At 36.6% G+C, this 17130-nt stretch overlaps 1 protein-coding gene across 3 annotated transcripts in view; it reads right to left on the bottom strand.

Moving 5' to 3' along the window:
• Window positions 1-17130, bottom strand: part of WDR72 (WD repeat domain 72) — a 229147-nt gene that overhangs the window by 198191 nt on the left and 13826 nt on the right. For all 3 annotated transcript variants that reach the window (XM_045449695.1, XM_045449696.1, XM_045449694.1), the window contains exons 2-3: window positions 4599-4762; window positions 388-494 (exon numbers count right to left, since the gene is read on the bottom strand). In XM_045449695.1, the coding sequence (XP_045305651.1) occupies window positions 388-494; window positions 4599-4751 (260 nt within the window). In that variant the 5' untranslated portion in view covers window positions 4752-4762. The remainder of the gene's footprint in view (window positions 1-387; window positions 495-4598; window positions 4763-17130) is intronic.

Here is a 17130-nt window from a genome sequence, read left to right as displayed (position 1 = left end):
ACAGAGCCCGACGCGGGGCTCGAACTCACGGACCGCGAGATCGTGACCTGAGCCGAAGTCGGCCACTCAACCGACTGAGCCACCCAGGCGCCCTGCCAGTATCTTTTACACAGGGAGGCTGCCACAAGGCCTGATACACAAGTTGGGGTGTTTATTCTGATCTTAATCCGGAAAAAAAAAGAGTATTAAATTGGGAAACATAGTACTGATCACATTCCTTGGGATCATCACACAAATTACCATTCAAGATCAAAATTTTCCTATATGTAAAAGGAACATGATAATCACTAAGATTTCCTTCAACTCCCGAATTCTGTACCCCATTAATTGGTTTTAAAAAGGTAGAGAGAATACAGATGGTTACAAAGTTGCACACATCTTACATACCCATTTTCAGCAGCACTAACGACATAGGGCTGTTTAGAGAAGTCTCTCGCTTTTGCCAAACATGTTACAGAAGCCGAATGACCAAACAGAAGTTCTTTAGCTGAAATCTGAAAATGATCAGGGTAAGCTTTTAAACAGTTGTAAACTTCTTAAGAATATAAACATCATTTTATGTGACTATTCATAATTCTGATTAGAAAATCCTGTTATGTTTTTCCTCTACATACGTTTTAGGAAAACTGATTTATGCCACATGAAAATCCACAGAATAAAAAAAAATCTATTTTTTAATGTTTATTTATTTTTGAGAAAAAGAGAGAAAGAGAGAGAGAGAGAGAGCACACAATTGGGGTTGGCACAGTGAGAGAGGGAGACACAGAATCCGAAGCAGGCTCCAGGCTCTGAGCTGTCAGCACAGAGACCCATCCGGGGCCTAAACCCATGAACTGTGAGATCATGACCTGAGTCTAAGTTGGCACTCAACCAACTGAGCCACCCAGACACCCCTAAAAAAATACCCAGATACAGGAATTGTATTGTACACATTTTTTGGTTTTTGTTTTCAGTTTTATATCCATCTTGACAACTAAACAATCACCAGACCTGTTTTACAACATCTAGGTTTTGAATACAAGTAAGTCAGTGTTGATGTTTATTATGCACAAAATGTGCCTCAAATGATAGCAGCATGTTAATGCGCAAATTTCAGAATGCAGAAATGAGTTTACAAAATAATACAAAGAAAACATTACCCTTTTTGTAATCATTATAACCTTACTGTAACCTTATGTGGCTTCTTGCCTCAGAAATAAAAACTAATAAAAACTAATTTTTCCACATTAAAAGTCAGATTTTAACTAAGCTCTTATTTAAAAACACCAATTTTTAAACATGAGTTTAAAAATATGGCATTGAAGCCTAATTCTTCCATTATCTCATGTGTGAAAGAAGTCCAGTGCTCTTTGTTTTTATAAAACAAGATTGTGAAAATCAAATTACAAAACAGGAAACATGCAAGATCCCTTCAAATGGAGAAGAGGTTGTCAGTAGGGACTAAAAATTTAATTTGAATGACTAGAAAATTTGTAATAAAACTTGTCCTATGGGTAATAATCTATTTCCAAATTAATTCGTATTCATTATGCTTTTTCTGAACTATGTAAACATATCCATAGATGATAACCAAATCATATCAATGAGTACAAATTATTTCAAAACACAATTGTTCTCTGCCTTCATCTTATTTCTATCATAATCAGCAATACTTCTCCAAAAGATGTTAGATTAAATTTCCAGTACTACAAAGAAGTTTTGTGGTTGGTTAGAACCATTTAAAACCCAAGTTCTTATTCCACCTTTTTCCTGGGAAATCCAGAAGGTCCCATCTCAGAAAATAACATACTGTCTTTCCCCATCATCACGTTTGAGAACACATACCCCCAGGCATTTAACACCTTTCCATATATTACAGGCCAAATTAAGCAATGAATCAGGGCAAATCAAGGACATTCCCTCTCCTAGAGAAAATCCACTATGAATAAAATAGCATAAAGGAATTCCATTGCTTTGCATATGGAGTCCTCATTCTGCTACTAACTCCCCACATGTAGTTGAATAAGCTCTGACTCTTCAGTGTAATCTCTTCATTTTATCATATTCTGGAACTGCTGTGAGGAATAACAACAACAACAAAAATCCACCATCATACCTGCTCATTGTTATGATGAAATCCATGGCACCTTTACTTCCATTCATGGGCTCTACCTGTATGAAGTGTTGCCAACCCCGCCCAATGCCAAGAGCTTCCAATAGCACAAATGGAAACACACAACTTGCTGAGCATCCACCATATCTAGGCACTAGTGCAACTATGAACAGGGTCTCATCCCCCATTTCACAGATGAAGAAATCAAGGCTCAATGAATATGTCATTTGTTTGACATCAAAGTTGGTAAATATCAGAACTAGAACCTGATCAATCTCTCCATTCTCTTCCTATACACAATATTGCTACTCTTCAGTTTGTCATTGTTGTGTTTCCTTCTGAGTATTAAATAGGAAGAAAAATAGAACACAGCAACACTCAGGGAATATATCTGGAAGGATGTTCAACTCATCTTTCTCTGTGCTTAAAAGTGTTAAAAATACCAGAAAACACAAGTGAAGTAGTTCTTAGCATGAAACCTTGGAGAAGCTCCTCACTGGGAGACTCCACGAAGAGGTCTTTGGGAGTCGGACCCTGAGCTTGGGATGCATGTGTTGAGAAGCCCAGGACAGGGAGGTACTTATTCTCTAGCTTCCCGGTACCCTACAGTCCCACCACCCATGGACAAGGAAAAACTGAGATGTGTTTCTAATCCCCTAATAAATACTTAGATGCTCCAAGATGTCCAGAACTTAAATCACCTCCTTTCCCTTCCTGTTCCTATTCTCTAATCATCTCTATTCCTTATACAAATACAGGATACCATCACACCACCAGTCCCACCCACCACTCAAACCCCAAATCTATAAGGTAACCTTGACTGTTCCTGCACATTACCCACACTCCAATCATTTGCTCAGTTCCTCCCATTCTTTCTTCTTAGTATCTTCCCAGTTTTCATCTCCTTTTCTTCCCCTCTGTCACTGACTTTGTTCATACTCAAAAACTTTCTTGCCTAAATTAACGTAGAGGCTCCTACCATAGTCACTGTCCTTTAGTTCTTCTCCCTCTGCCGTCAGTATGCCCTTGACATTAATACCAAATGATAGTCTAAATCACAAATATAATAATATAGTATTATGTCATCTTCTTGCATAAATAATCTCAAAATCCCTTAATTTTGCCACTGCTTTTAATTAGCACATGGTGTTAGTTCTTGCTAGTTAATTTTTTCAAATCTAAATCCCTCAGCCCTCAAGGTACTCAGAGTACCTTGTATTATCACATAAATGCACAGAATTAGCCAATATCCTTCCTTTACTGCACTGCAGCCCCTTTGATGGCCAGCACCAAGTCTTCTCGTTCGTGTTTGAACCGAGGTACACAGCGTACTGCCTAATTTATATGTAGTCAATAAATGCATGTTGAATAAATGCTGAATAAATACAAGGAACGTATGTAAAAAGATACAAATGCTAAGATTCCAAATTTCTTAAGCTTATTGCATCCTACCTATTATATAACACAACTACTCCAGCCAGAAACCACTATACTGAAATATTAAAAACAGTAGCAAGACATTTGAAGCCATTTAGAAGTGTGAGTTTAAACTCTAAGAGATAATACATGTGGTGGGCCACTTTTTTCAAAGCTCAACTGTTGCAATAAGACCAGTTCCTTCTTTCTGGGATGTTCATAAACATTGAGCTGAGCTGCTCTGCTATGCAGTTCTTGGCAGTCCTGCAGTGTAACTCTTCTGTGATGGGAGATGTTAATTAATTACACTATAAAATAGAATTACAATTAATTGTTAATTTAGGTTTTAAAGTGACAAACTTTAAAGGCTAAAAATAGTCTTTGATCTTTAAAAGGCTTCTTAATGAGGGCAGTATACTTTAAGTACATCATTAGTTTAAATGTTCAAATTGGGTCTAGAGGCTGCTAGCACTAAGCAAATATCTATTCCAATATGTTAAATGTTTATGACTTGGGACAGGGACAATTAATTGCCAATCAATGGGCCAAAACCTAGGTGAGGTCAGGTTCTGAGATAGGAAGACGACAATAGTAAAGTGGATTTAGAGCTTTTTGATGTGATCTTTAAAAATCACATGCAAGCAGAGACTAAAAGAATAGCAAGAAGGCCAAACTGACAGAAACACCCAGATAATTAAGATATTACTCATTTAGTTAATAGCGGTTTTCAAGGGTGCCCTTTGTTTAGATTAACGAGCCATAATTTTTAGAATTATACTTATATGTCTGTAGTTCAGTTACTTAAACATATAATTCAGGATGTAAAATGGTAACACTCAGCACAGCTTCAAGGGTGATAACACTTAGCTGGTAGCTAAGATTAGCAATATTCATAATAAAATTTTCAAATAGGATCTTGATCCATCATATAGTACTTCATTTTCTCCAAATTCAGAAGTAAAAGCAATTTATTACTTCAGTAATCACCTACTTAACAATCATGCAAAACGTCCACTGTCATTGCAGGAAGAATCAAATTGTGTTTATATTGGGAGTGCTTTCTGTTTCAATGTTAATCACTTTCACTAACCTTTAGTTCAGGTGAGAGATTCCAGAGACAGAGCTGACCTTCTTGACTTCCAGTCACAATGGTTTGCTGGTCATCAGTGATCATGATGGCAGTGATGCTGTGCGGAGGGGCCTTCTTCCCCCAGAGTGCCACTGCCTGCAGGGAGCACCTCATGCTGACAGAATCTTGAACAAACAGAGAAGGGAAGTGGACACAGTCATCATTCAAAAATTTGGGGAGACTGATCATGTCACAAAGTGGACTCACCATGATCTAAACTCTGGGATGTATTCTCCCAGAGATGGGGAAAAGGGTGCTTCCCTGTCAATTAGAGGAGAAGGCACTCATTAGGCATTGAAATTACGATGCTCAGTTTTAATCCATCAAAGAGAAATGACTTTTATCCCAATTTGTGACTTTATTTATTTATTTTTTTAAAGTAGGATCCACACCCAGCAAGGAGCCCAGTGCAGGGCTCAAACTCACAACCCTGAAATTAAGACCTGAAAGCCAAGATCAAGCATCAGCCTTCTAACCAGCTGAGCCACCCAGGTGCCCTTCAGTTAGTGACTATTAATGCAGACAAAGAGAAGGATAGGAATAATCTACCCACTCCACACACAGCTCTGACTACGGGTGATCCTGACTTGCTCCAAAGCCCAGCTAGGCCTCTTAAGAAGAATAGAGCTGGCTACACACTATAATACGAAGACAGCTTTGCATACTTTTTCCCCCAAAATGTCATCACTTCACCTAAGTAACAAATATCTGAACTTTGTAATTAAGAAGTAAATCTTTCCTATAAAAACAGTCTTTTCTAGTCTTCAAAGATTCATGCATGATTGTCCTGATTTCTGTCATATTCATGTTCTGTTTTTAGTTCACTTATTTTTGTATTTGATATCTTTCTCAATAAGAATTTTCATGAAATTACTACCTTCATGTACAGGTTACAAGGGTTAAGATGAATAAGCAATTATCAAAAAAAGCTTGCCTGTGTATCCCCCAAAATGATCTCAAATACCACCTAGGGATATGTGCAATACTGTTTGTGCCACACTGAGTTAAATGTTTCCCCCAAATAGGCATTCTTTTCTGAAATAACAAATAATTGGTGATTAATCATGCTATAAATCTTTAGAGTAGATTAGTATGTTTCCTCTTATGACTTCATAGTATCTAACTAGTCTTATTAAAAATGTCAAAGATGGGGCACCTGGGTGGCACAGTTGGTTAAGCGTCCGACTTCAGCCAGGTCATGATCTCGCGGTCCATGAGTTCGAGCCCCGCGTCAGGCTCTGGGCTGATGGCTCAGAGCCTGGAGCCTGTTTCTGATTCTGTGTCTCCCTCTCTCTCTGCCCCTCCCCCGTTCATGCTCTGTCTCTCTGTCTCTCTCTGTCCCAAAAATAAATAAACGTTGAAAAAAAAATTTTTTTTAAATGTCAAAGATAAGAGAGGGAAAAAGATGCCAAACTTCCCACATTTGGCTTAAGAAAGTTAACAAAATGAAAAACCTTCTGTCCTGCAGGACTTCTGGTACTGAAGCATAAACAGGACAAGTGCCAATATAAGTTATTAAAATTTATGGTACATATTCTTTGTAATGTTTAATTACACATAGGCTCACACACATATAAACACGGGTATGCACTACACTATGAACACAAATTCAATGTAGGCAGTGCTTAACCCATAAACTGGTTCCTTTCAAAAATTTACTTATAGTTCAGCTGTTTGGAATTCAATACCTACTTCCTGATGGTTCACTTCTTAGGTCAGTACACAAGTGGCCTGTACTATTCTTACCACAGGCCCCAGGCACCATGAAACTAAGATTTCTATGCGAAATATCTGGAACTTTGCAATTCAGACTACCAGAACCAAACATATTAATCACAGTACTAAGCTAACCAAAGAGTTCTGATTTCAATAACACTGTAATCTGAACTTGGACTTCTGCTTCAAACACAGAGAAAGAATGTTCTCTCTCTCTCTCTCTTTCTGTGTGTGTGTGTGTGTGTGTGTGTGTGTGTGTGTGTACATGTGTTTGTGTGTTTTAATTGTTGCTTAATAGTCATGCTTTTAAATAAGTCTAGGAAATTCCAGGCATTACAAGTCTAAGAGAAACCTGAAATGAGAGCTGAGTCGTACATGGATCTGTTGGCTAGATGTTTAAGTGTTAATCGCCACTTAAAGGCAAGAAGCCCTTCCTTGCTCAATGAAATGGAATCTAAAATAACTCCAACGCTACTCAGAAAGATAAGGAAGCTGATTTCCAAAACTCCCAAGAGAAACATGCCAAACCTGAACCACAAAACAGGTTTAATAAAAAATATCATGACGTACATATAATGCCAGAATCCCCACGTGCAGAAACCCATGTAAAAAAGTGTCCTCAGGTCAAAGGTACCAGTGGGAAGCCTTTCAAAAACACTACACACTTATTAGACAATCTCAAAACTTAAAAAACATCAGGCCAAGTATTAAGAATGTAGAAGAACCGAACACATACACTGCTGTTAGAAATGTACAATGGAAAATAGTTTGATAGTTTTTTTGTTTTACAAAGTGAAATGTGCTTACTACATGACCCAGTCAATTCATCCCTAGGTCTCACCCAAGAAGAAAAAAAAAAGCAAGTATTTATACAAAGACTTCGACCAAGTAGGATTCTATTTGTAATAGCTAAAAACTGGAAACAACTGAAATGTCCGCTATGGGATGAATGGATAAACAAATTATGGGATAGCCACACGGTAGAATACTATTCAGCAATAAAAAGGCATGAACTCTTAATCAGCACAACACAGATGAAACTGAAAATAATTATATTGAGTGAAAATAGTCGCTAAAAAGAATAAATACGGTATGACTCCATTTCTATAAAATTCTAGAAAATTCAAATTAATCCAGGACAACAGAAAGCAGGTCAGTGGTTGCCTATGGATAGGAGAAAGGGACAGGGATTAAAGAGTTTGCAAAGAAGAATGAAGAAACTTCTGAGGATGGTAGACATCATTATTTTGACTGTAGTGATTGTCTCATGAATGAACACATTATGTTAAAACATATACAATTGTACATTTTCAATACATATACGTAGACATATAAATATACTGCATGTCTATTACACTTTAATAAAACTATTTTTTAAAAAAGAAAGCATTTTAAAAGATACTTCACAACCACACTCCCAATTAAAAATTACAAAACATTCAAGAAAATAATACACCCTAAGTAAACAGAAAGATCAGTACACCAGGAACTAATACTAACAGAAAAATATAAAACTTATTGCAAAAGAAGAACAAATGTATTAAGTTATTTTAAACTATTGAAGAGACAGAAGAAATTTAAAACCCTAGGAAAAAAGACAGCCTACAAAAAAATAAACAGGTAGAATTTTAAAACAAACAGATACTACTTCTCGAAATAAAACATAATCATTGGACTATAACAAATGTCAAGAGAATAAATCAAAATAGACTCAAGTGAAGAGAGGATCAATGGCCTTAAAGATAATTCTCAAGAAATTACCCAGAGGGAAAAAAAAGCAAGGAGTAGTAAAGAAAGAGAACGTTGAATGAAAGAAATCAGGGAGGTAAGATCAAACAGAGATATTAAGAGGTATAGATAACACAATGAAAACACCCAACATTTATCTAATATAAGCTCCAAAAAAAGGTAGAACCCTTTCTCTTCCTGGCTAGTTCACTCCTAAAACCACTGGACAGAGAAAACTTGAGTGGAGTGTCAGAGCTCATATAGGGTGAGGAGGGCATCTGAGAACACATGGAATTGGAGCCCAGGAAGGATAAGTAAGATGCCCAAACACGGGGCAGGTCTGTGTGAGATGCACAACCCAAGCAGAGTGAAGAGGGACAGTGTGTACAAGGCTGTCTCATACTGGGTGTTGGGGCCTGAGCAAGAAGGAAGGAGTTGACACTGTGAGGATGATGAAGGAAGTGGCCCTGATATGGGGTTCAGAAACCTGGGTAAGGTGTGAAGGGTATTTGTACTGAAGGCAGATCCAGTGAGGAGTGCTAAAACCCAAGGAGGGTGATGTGGTTTTCATGCTTGGTAAGGAGGTACTGGCACAGGGGAGTCAGAGGCTGGACAGGGTGATGTGAACTTCCATTTACAGGGATGGCCTGGCCTAGAGTGCAGGAGCCCAGGGAGGCTAAGGAAGGCAGGCATGGCGGTATGAGAAGGAGCACTACCAGAAAGTGTAACCAGACACAGGGAATACAGTGGCTGAGCAGAGTATTCACATCTGGGGTTAGCAGACAGATCCTCCAGGGGTGATGAAGCCATCTAGTGATCAGGAGGACATCCGCAAAGAAAGCAAGGCAGCAGCATTTCCAGAAAATCGGTTACATTCAGAGTAATTGATCAAATAATTAATATGTTAATAAGATAACAGGAACCAGGTTTCTTATTACCAGAAAAGAGAGTTGGAAGTAGAAAAGGAAGAAAACTGGAACACTCTCTGTGATGTTGCAATGGAATCAAAGGTTTTGGTACGAAGACATGCACCACACGTACACACTTCCCATCTCTGTTCCCCAAGGGCCGAGGAGCAGCAACAACTCCCACAGCAACAACTCACTTAGCATCTTCTAAATACTATTCTTTTTTTTTTTTCTTTTTAAAGTTTATTTATTTATTTTGAGAGAGGGAGAGAGAGAGAGAGAGAGAGAATGCAAGAGTGGGGCAGTGGCCGAGAGAGAGAGGGTGGGAGAGACTCCCATTCAGGGTTCGAACTCAGGAAGAGTGAGATCATGACCTGACTGGAATTCAAGAGTCTGATGCTTAACCAACAGAGCCATCCAGGCACCCCCTCAATATGAATCTTTACTAAAAGGAGCTGGGTTTCTTGGGAAATTGGTTGATTCCAGGTGTGGAACAGGGAAAATCCAAAATGATACCGGCATATATTATTGTTGAGAGCAAGGAAGTGCTCAGAGAGTGACAGGATGTATCAAAGGGACACAGAAGCCAGGTTGAATGGACACCCACCAGCCAAGTTATGGACAATATGGACATCAAAGTGAATCATGCTAGGAACAGGTTGAAACTCATGGAATAAAATGGGAAGCCATGCGTTCACACTGATAATTACTAATTACAAAGGGGAAAAAAAGAGTAACTTTACAGAAGAGCCTAGCAAATGTTGGAAGTAAGCATCCGTGATGTGGCATATCAGAGTCACATGCCACTGGATAGGATGCTGTGAGGCGAACTCGGCACTACTTCTGTGGTGTTCCTGCCAAAGATGTGTGACTTGAATCTAATGGTGACGAATACCAACTGAAGGGCTCTGTGAAATAACTGAACTGTAATTTTCAAAAAGGCCAAAGAAGGTCATGAAAGTCAAAAACTAAGAAACCGCTCCAACTAAAGACTCAAGAGACAGGACAACTAAAGGCAAGACATGGGTCTCGCCTGGATCCTCTTACTACTGCAGACATTACTAGGATAAACTGGCAATACTTGAGTGGGGTCTAGGGCTGAATAGTAGGAATAGATCAATGCTAATTTTCTAATTTTCTAATTTTGAAGGGTGATTATATAGGAGATTATACAGGAGAACATCTTTGTTCTAAGAAGTACAAATCAATTCTTCAAAGATGGAGTAATAGATTGGCAAATTACTCTTAAATAGTTTTCATGAAAATAGTTCTGTGTACTATACTTACTGTTCACCCCAATTTTGAAATATTTTATAAGCACTGTTTTCAAATTTTTATTTATTTATTTTGAAAGAGAGAGAGAGAGACAGGGAGAGAGACAAAATCCTAAGTAGGCTCCAGGCTCTCAGCACAGAGCCCGATGCAGGACTCAAACTCATGAGCCCCAAGATCATGACCTGAGCTGAAATCAAGAGTCAGATGCTTAACCAACTCAGCCACTCGGGTGCCCCATAAGTTTGAAATATTTTTAAGGCATATTATTAATGGGTCTGCCACTTTCCAGACTATTTCAAAGATACAAAACTTAGATTTAAGAATCTAATGTGTTAAGGAGGATTAAACTAGAAATAAATGGACACCAAAGGACATCTTAGAGAAACCGTAGAGAAACGCTACATTAAAGGCAAAGCATGAAGGAAATAAAACAAAACAACCTAAAACAGGAGCATCAAGTATGCTCAAAGTAGATCTCTCCACAGCAACATTAAGGCCCAAAGCTACTGGAATATTACCTGTAAAATTCTGAGGGTGAATGTCAACCTAGGTTTTTATACTTAGCTATCACTCAAAGTGAGGACTATATAAAGACATTTTCCTAACAAATAAGGCCTGAGAGAATACAGCATTCACAGATAAATCCTGGGCCCAAATCACTATCACTCCCAAGGGCTCCATGGTATTTCAACCCAAGGCAATTATTATGCATCATGGCACTGACTGGCTGAGTAAAACACAATAAGATGGCCAACACACTGTTTAAGAAGGCAGAAAAGCAGAAAGTAATAGTTTTAACAACTTCGAAGACAGAGTTAAATAGTAAGTTTCACTTATCAGGAAAATTCACCTTGGGGGCATAAGTCATTCCTGTGAATACGAGGTAATATGATAGATGTGAAGATCACAAAGCTGGTAGTGAGAAGAACCGCTTGGGTGTGTTTTAACATTCTCCTCCTAAGAAACACTACTCCTAACTTTGTATTGGTCTTTTCAGCGTAGCTTCTAGTATTACAACAAAAATCACCATCTGGAAGTCATGTGCACTTTAGCCTCACTCTTCCCGTAGCTAACATGTGCTTCTCAGAACTAAGAAGTGGTAGAAAAGGGAGTGCTCAGGGTCACACTGTTCCAAAGGAAGCCAGGAATTTTTTGTCTATAGGCATTGTGCACTTGGCTCTTGTCTAAGGACTCTCCTGTCACCTTTTCAAGCTCACTTAGGAAACTGGAGTCAAGGAAATTTGTCTAGACTACCAAGAAGAAACTATAGCAGACATAAATTTGGGAAACATTTGCCAGGGAATTAGTACATTATAATTATTTATTTTTTATTTTTGGGACAGAGAGAGACAGAGCATGAACGGGGGAGGGGCAGAGAGAGAGGGAGACACAGAATCGGAAACAGGCTCCAGGCTCTGAGCTGTCAGCCCAGAGCCCGACGCGGGGCTCGAACTCCCGGACCGCGAGATCGTGACCTGGCTGAAGTCGGACGCTCAACCGACTGCGCCACCCAGGCGCCCCAGTACATTATAATTATTAACTAACATTATGCTGAAAATAAATAATTCCTGAGGGGAATTATTTATAGCCCCTTTACTCTGGAAAATCAACTTATCTTGCTTGAATCATTGCAACATTGTCTACCCAATAACCAGCTACTTTGTATTATTCTGGTTTCCTATTTCCCCTAAAATTATCTGCTGTGCAATGATGTCTCCCTAATGAAATGAAACACTACTGCAAGGTTAGTGTAGTGCCTAGCCCACAATGGGTACTTGAAAAATATTACTTTAAATTTGAACAATATTACTGTATTATATGATTTTGATGCTTCTTCCTTCTATTCTTTGTGAAGATGGGAATCATTCCTTAATCCTTATTATATTCTCTACAGTGCTTGAGGCACAGTATTTTGAACATGAGAAAACAATGAGGTCTTGGTTGAATAAATTATCTTCAGTATTATTTTTCAGCTCTATATTCCAAAAGGAGGGAGCTAATTAAGATTACAGACTTTAAGTCAGGTTAGACTTAAATGTGAGTCATTTAATCACTCTGGCTCTTGTTTTCTCGTCTCTAACCTGGAAATGATAATGATGCCTAAACCAGGGTTATTGTCAAGGTGAAATGAGATCATGTTTATAATGTGAAAGACATAGTGGTATTCAACAAATTACTATACTTTTTTTTTTTTTTTTTAGCTCCATACTTCTGGATCATAGCAACAGTTACCCATGTATCAAACTTTTCCACCATTACACTTTTGCTTTATTCTTAATTCAAATTAAATTCGTTTCAAATTCACTAGATTTTAAATCCTCCCAGGGCAGTGACTTCTGTCTGTTTTATCTATTGTTGTATTCTCCAGTCTCAGAAAAGGGCTTAGGACCGGCAGGAACTCTGTAACTACTTACTGAATGAATAAACGAATGAATGGAAATATACACTATACTCTGAAGACTCACGTCTAGGAAAGCATCCACCCATGCAAATGTTTACAAATGTTTAATACACAACAAAATACAGGGCACTTGGAATTTAGAAAATCAAGTAAGTCTAGGATTCCATAGATTAAAACACTTAAAAGTCATAGTATTCATAACATCCAAGTTAGAAAACAAAAAGCACCAAGGCCAAAGCCACAGGAAATCAGATCTCAACCAGAATTCATCCTGGACAATCTGGATTGCTAAATAGAGTGAAAACATACCTGGAATTCAGAGACCTCATTCCAGGGCTTGTATAACCACTTACTAACTTATTTCCAGATTATAAAGTTGATACGTAATAAATGAGGACACTAACACCTGTGTTCCCTACTTTTCAGTATTCTTATTAGGTATACATTCAATGATATAAATAAAAGCACATGGGTATAAATATACAAATTATGTTATCATTATTTTATAAACTTCCTTAAATTTAGAACTTATGGCAAGAAGTGGTTTTAGGGATCATTAATCTAATCCCTCTCTAATCTCTCTTGTAAGAAAGTTAATAATGAAAAATGTGGTCTACATAACTCTTAAGGTCACTTCTAACCATGAGATTCTTCGAGACTAAGCAAATTGTACAGTGAGAGTTAGTAACTGATTAAAAGGTTGCATATCTCAGAAGTCACTTTTTTCCCAAACTATCTTTTTCTCTTTTTTTGAAAAAAATTTTAAAAATTAACTCCAGAAACTTAGCACCTTATTGTCCACAAGAAAGAGAGCAAATCCACAACTTGAGACCCTGTATACAGAAATTTCCCAGAAATCAGTAATCAAAAATAATCCTCAAAGGAAAAAACAGTCTATTGTAGAGTCTTTACAGGAAACTACGTGATATGATATGTTATGCCCCTGAAAGAAGTATAATGTCCCCTTTCAAATAATTACGTGTCTAGACAAGTATTAAAAGCCTTGGAAAGGGCTTCCAAACCTCTTTCACAGCCCTCAGTTTAAACCATTGTATTCCAAATGTGAGTGCCTGAATATTTCAGAATGTCTTAATCATGACTACAAGTAGATTATTACGGGTCCTTTAATGACTTTTAAATCTGGCCTATTTAAAGGCAATTGAATAAACACTTCCAATGGAGAAAAAAAAAGTGAATCTTATAAATGAAACACTCCCATGGACAGGGATAAAGTTACAGACTGTAATACAAAGGGCAAATAAATGTCCTTCCTTTGGATCTAGTCACAGTACCAAGTACAATATTTTATAGTGTGATATTGTATCTTGCAACTTATGTAAGCAATATGATCAATATTTTATCATATAATCAGTAAAGTGTTAAAATAATCACATAAACACACACACACACACACACACACACACACACACACACGCAGATCTACTCTTAAGTGACTTTCAAATAATTTCTAGACAAATTTTTAACTGCAGCCTATCCAGTTATCACAATGGGTTCTCAAGATGAGAAGATGAATGGCCTTGAAAAAGCTCACAATCCATAGTTTTAAATTCTTTTTTTAAAAAATATATGAAATTTATTGTCAAATTGGTTTCCATACAACACCCAGTGCTCATTCCAAAATATGCCCTCTTCAATACCCATCACCCACCCTCCCCTCCCTCCCATCCCCCATCAGCCCTCATTTTGTTCTCATTTTTTAAGAGTCTCTTATGCTTTGGCTCTCTCCCACTCTAGCCTGTCTCTTTTTTTTTTTCCTTCCCCTAGTTTTAAATTCTTTGGGGGAAAAAACCCATGTAAATGAATCACTCACTAGTTATATAGTTATATATATATATTCCAATATATATATTCCAATATATATTGCAATATATACATATATATATACATATATATATTCATATATATATATATATATATATATATATATATATATATATATATATATATTCATTCCACAACTTGTCCCAAAGTGGCTTCAATAGTATGTAACAAGTGCTCTGGAAACATCCAGGTGCTATGAGAACACAGAGCCTATGTTGTTATCTATAGAAAGTAGGTGATGTTTCATCAACTTTTCCTTCCTTTGGATTTTTGTACCTTTCTTCAATAACATATAGTCCCTCAAAACCCTTTTCTTTCATATATATACATATACATACATGTATATACATATACATACATACATTCATATACATACATATATATACCTATATATGCATATATATAGGTATATATATTTATTATTTATTTATTATTTTGTCATTTCCAAATAGTATAATAAAAATAATTTTGAGGAAAAAAGATTATTATAGATCTAGTAATCTTCAAAGTGTGTAGTATAAAGCTGGTTTTAATACAGTTTAAATATATACAAAGACAAATTCAATTTATACATAACTGAAAAAAAGAGCATAATATTAAATTTAAACATGTTATTTAAATATATGATATTTAATAGATTAAACATTAGGTATATGTCAAACAAGACCAAAACTACCTTTCTGATATGTTTAGATTTCCTACCTTTTACGGTTAACAAAGTCAATCTGTTCATTTATATAATTTCAACATTTTGTTGCCAAATAAGAGAGAAGATTTCAGACTGTTACTTACAAATAGTTTGTAGTCATTCAAAACACATGAAGTTTGTGAATATATTTACTCACTAGAAAAAACCATACTCCGTGAAATCATTATAATTTTCTCCTTTTAATATTTGTTAATTTTCATATTTAATATCAATTAATATTGATATAATATTAATTTTTAAAGTACTAGTGACAGCTTCATATTCCACATAAGAATACTTATCAGATGAATGCACCAACAGACTAAAGGAACACTTTGTAGTGAATATGCAGAATTGTTACTGTTTTCATTCTCATTGACACAGGATTTCAACAGTAGAGTTCTCTGTGCTTGTTTTCTGTAACCATGTAGAAATTAAATAAATCAGAGCTTCCCAGCTGTATGCCATGACACACACTAGGTTGTGAAAAACTGGTAGGAGGGGGTAAGAGAAATTGAAACCCTCCACCCAGTATGTACAAAGATAATTGTTTTCTGTGTTCATGCTTTGGCATGAAAAAGGGTGAGAAACAGTGAATTAAGTAAAATTTGTCAAGAAGCATAAATGATTTAAAGCTATGGAAGGTCCAAACCATTACAGAGTTTGGAAAACCATACTCACAATTAAGAAATAAGCCTCCTGGTGATGCAGCCATGCTGAAGCCACTAACTATTGCACAAACTCACATGATAGCACCTGGGAACTCCCAAGTTGTTTCATTTTCAAGGGAAAATGTCTTTAAGTAATGTATTTTTAGATAAAAATAGCAAAGGGCTACCTCCACCAACAATGTGAGCTTCCTGATCACCTCCCAAACTTATAGGGGCTCTTAAATCACCAGGGGGAATACATCTGCAAAACTGTAAATTACAGCTTACAAAGGATGGATATGTATTTTCATTGTTTGATCACTAGTCCCTTGCACACTCCCTGCCACATACAAAACACTCAGTAAATACTCCTTAAATGACTATATTTCACCTTGAATATGAGGCAGGATTTCAGTAGAAACTAGAAGAAACTTTATAAACGTGGAGTTCAACTCCTATTCTGCTGATGAGAAAATAGAGGAAAGGTGATGTGACTTTCTCAGAACCAGTGAATCTTCTTATTCTGGTAGAACTTATCTTTAGGGGGAAATAATCACCCCGGTGTCCCTCTCTGTGTGCCACACAAATGGATGGAAATAATAGTTTCTGAGTATACACTCATCATTAGGTTTATTTAGCACACCACTATCTCCATTAATTGGGTTTAAAATAGATTATTGTGAAGAAAAGAGGCAAGAAAATATAATAGAGTCACATAACTCTTGGTCTTTTTTCCCCCTTAATAGCTAGCAAATATTCTTTGAGCCTCAGTTTTCCCATCTACAAAATGAAGAAAATAGTTACCTTGGAGAATTGATGTGAAGATAGGTGATTCTGTATAGAATAGGTGATTTCTGTACAGAAAACACCTTCATAATTCCTTGTTCATAACTGGCACTCAGTAAATCTTTATTAAATAAATGAATAAGGCCATGGATCACTATAATTTTACATAATGGGCAGAGAATGTGACTATTACTTTCTAGCAATAGCTTTCTTAGTGTGAGATTCCCTATGCTACTTTTGCAATACTGGCAATTACAGTTTCTTTTCTAAAACTGTGGTTATATACTAGAACATTTGGCCATGAAAAAGTACAATTGTTATTATTCTAAACTCTATGATTATCTTAAAACTAATGACTCCAGATTCAATAAATAAAAATATAGGATATTCAATTAAGTTGGAAATTCAGATAAACAACAAATTTGTTTAATATAAGTGTGTCTGAGGCTATATTTTGGTCATGTTTACACCAAAAAAACCAACTTTAATTCCATAGGAC

This window comes from Leopardus geoffroyi, chromosome B3, assembly GCF_018350155.1.
Source record: "Leopardus geoffroyi isolate Oge1 chromosome B3, O.geoffroyi_Oge1_pat1.0, whole genome shotgun sequence".
NCBI lineage: Eukaryota > Metazoa > Chordata > Mammalia > Carnivora > Felidae > Leopardus > Leopardus geoffroyi.
The sequence above is the reverse complement of the archived record's forward strand: the minus strand, read 5'-3'. Positions and strand labels throughout refer to the sequence as shown.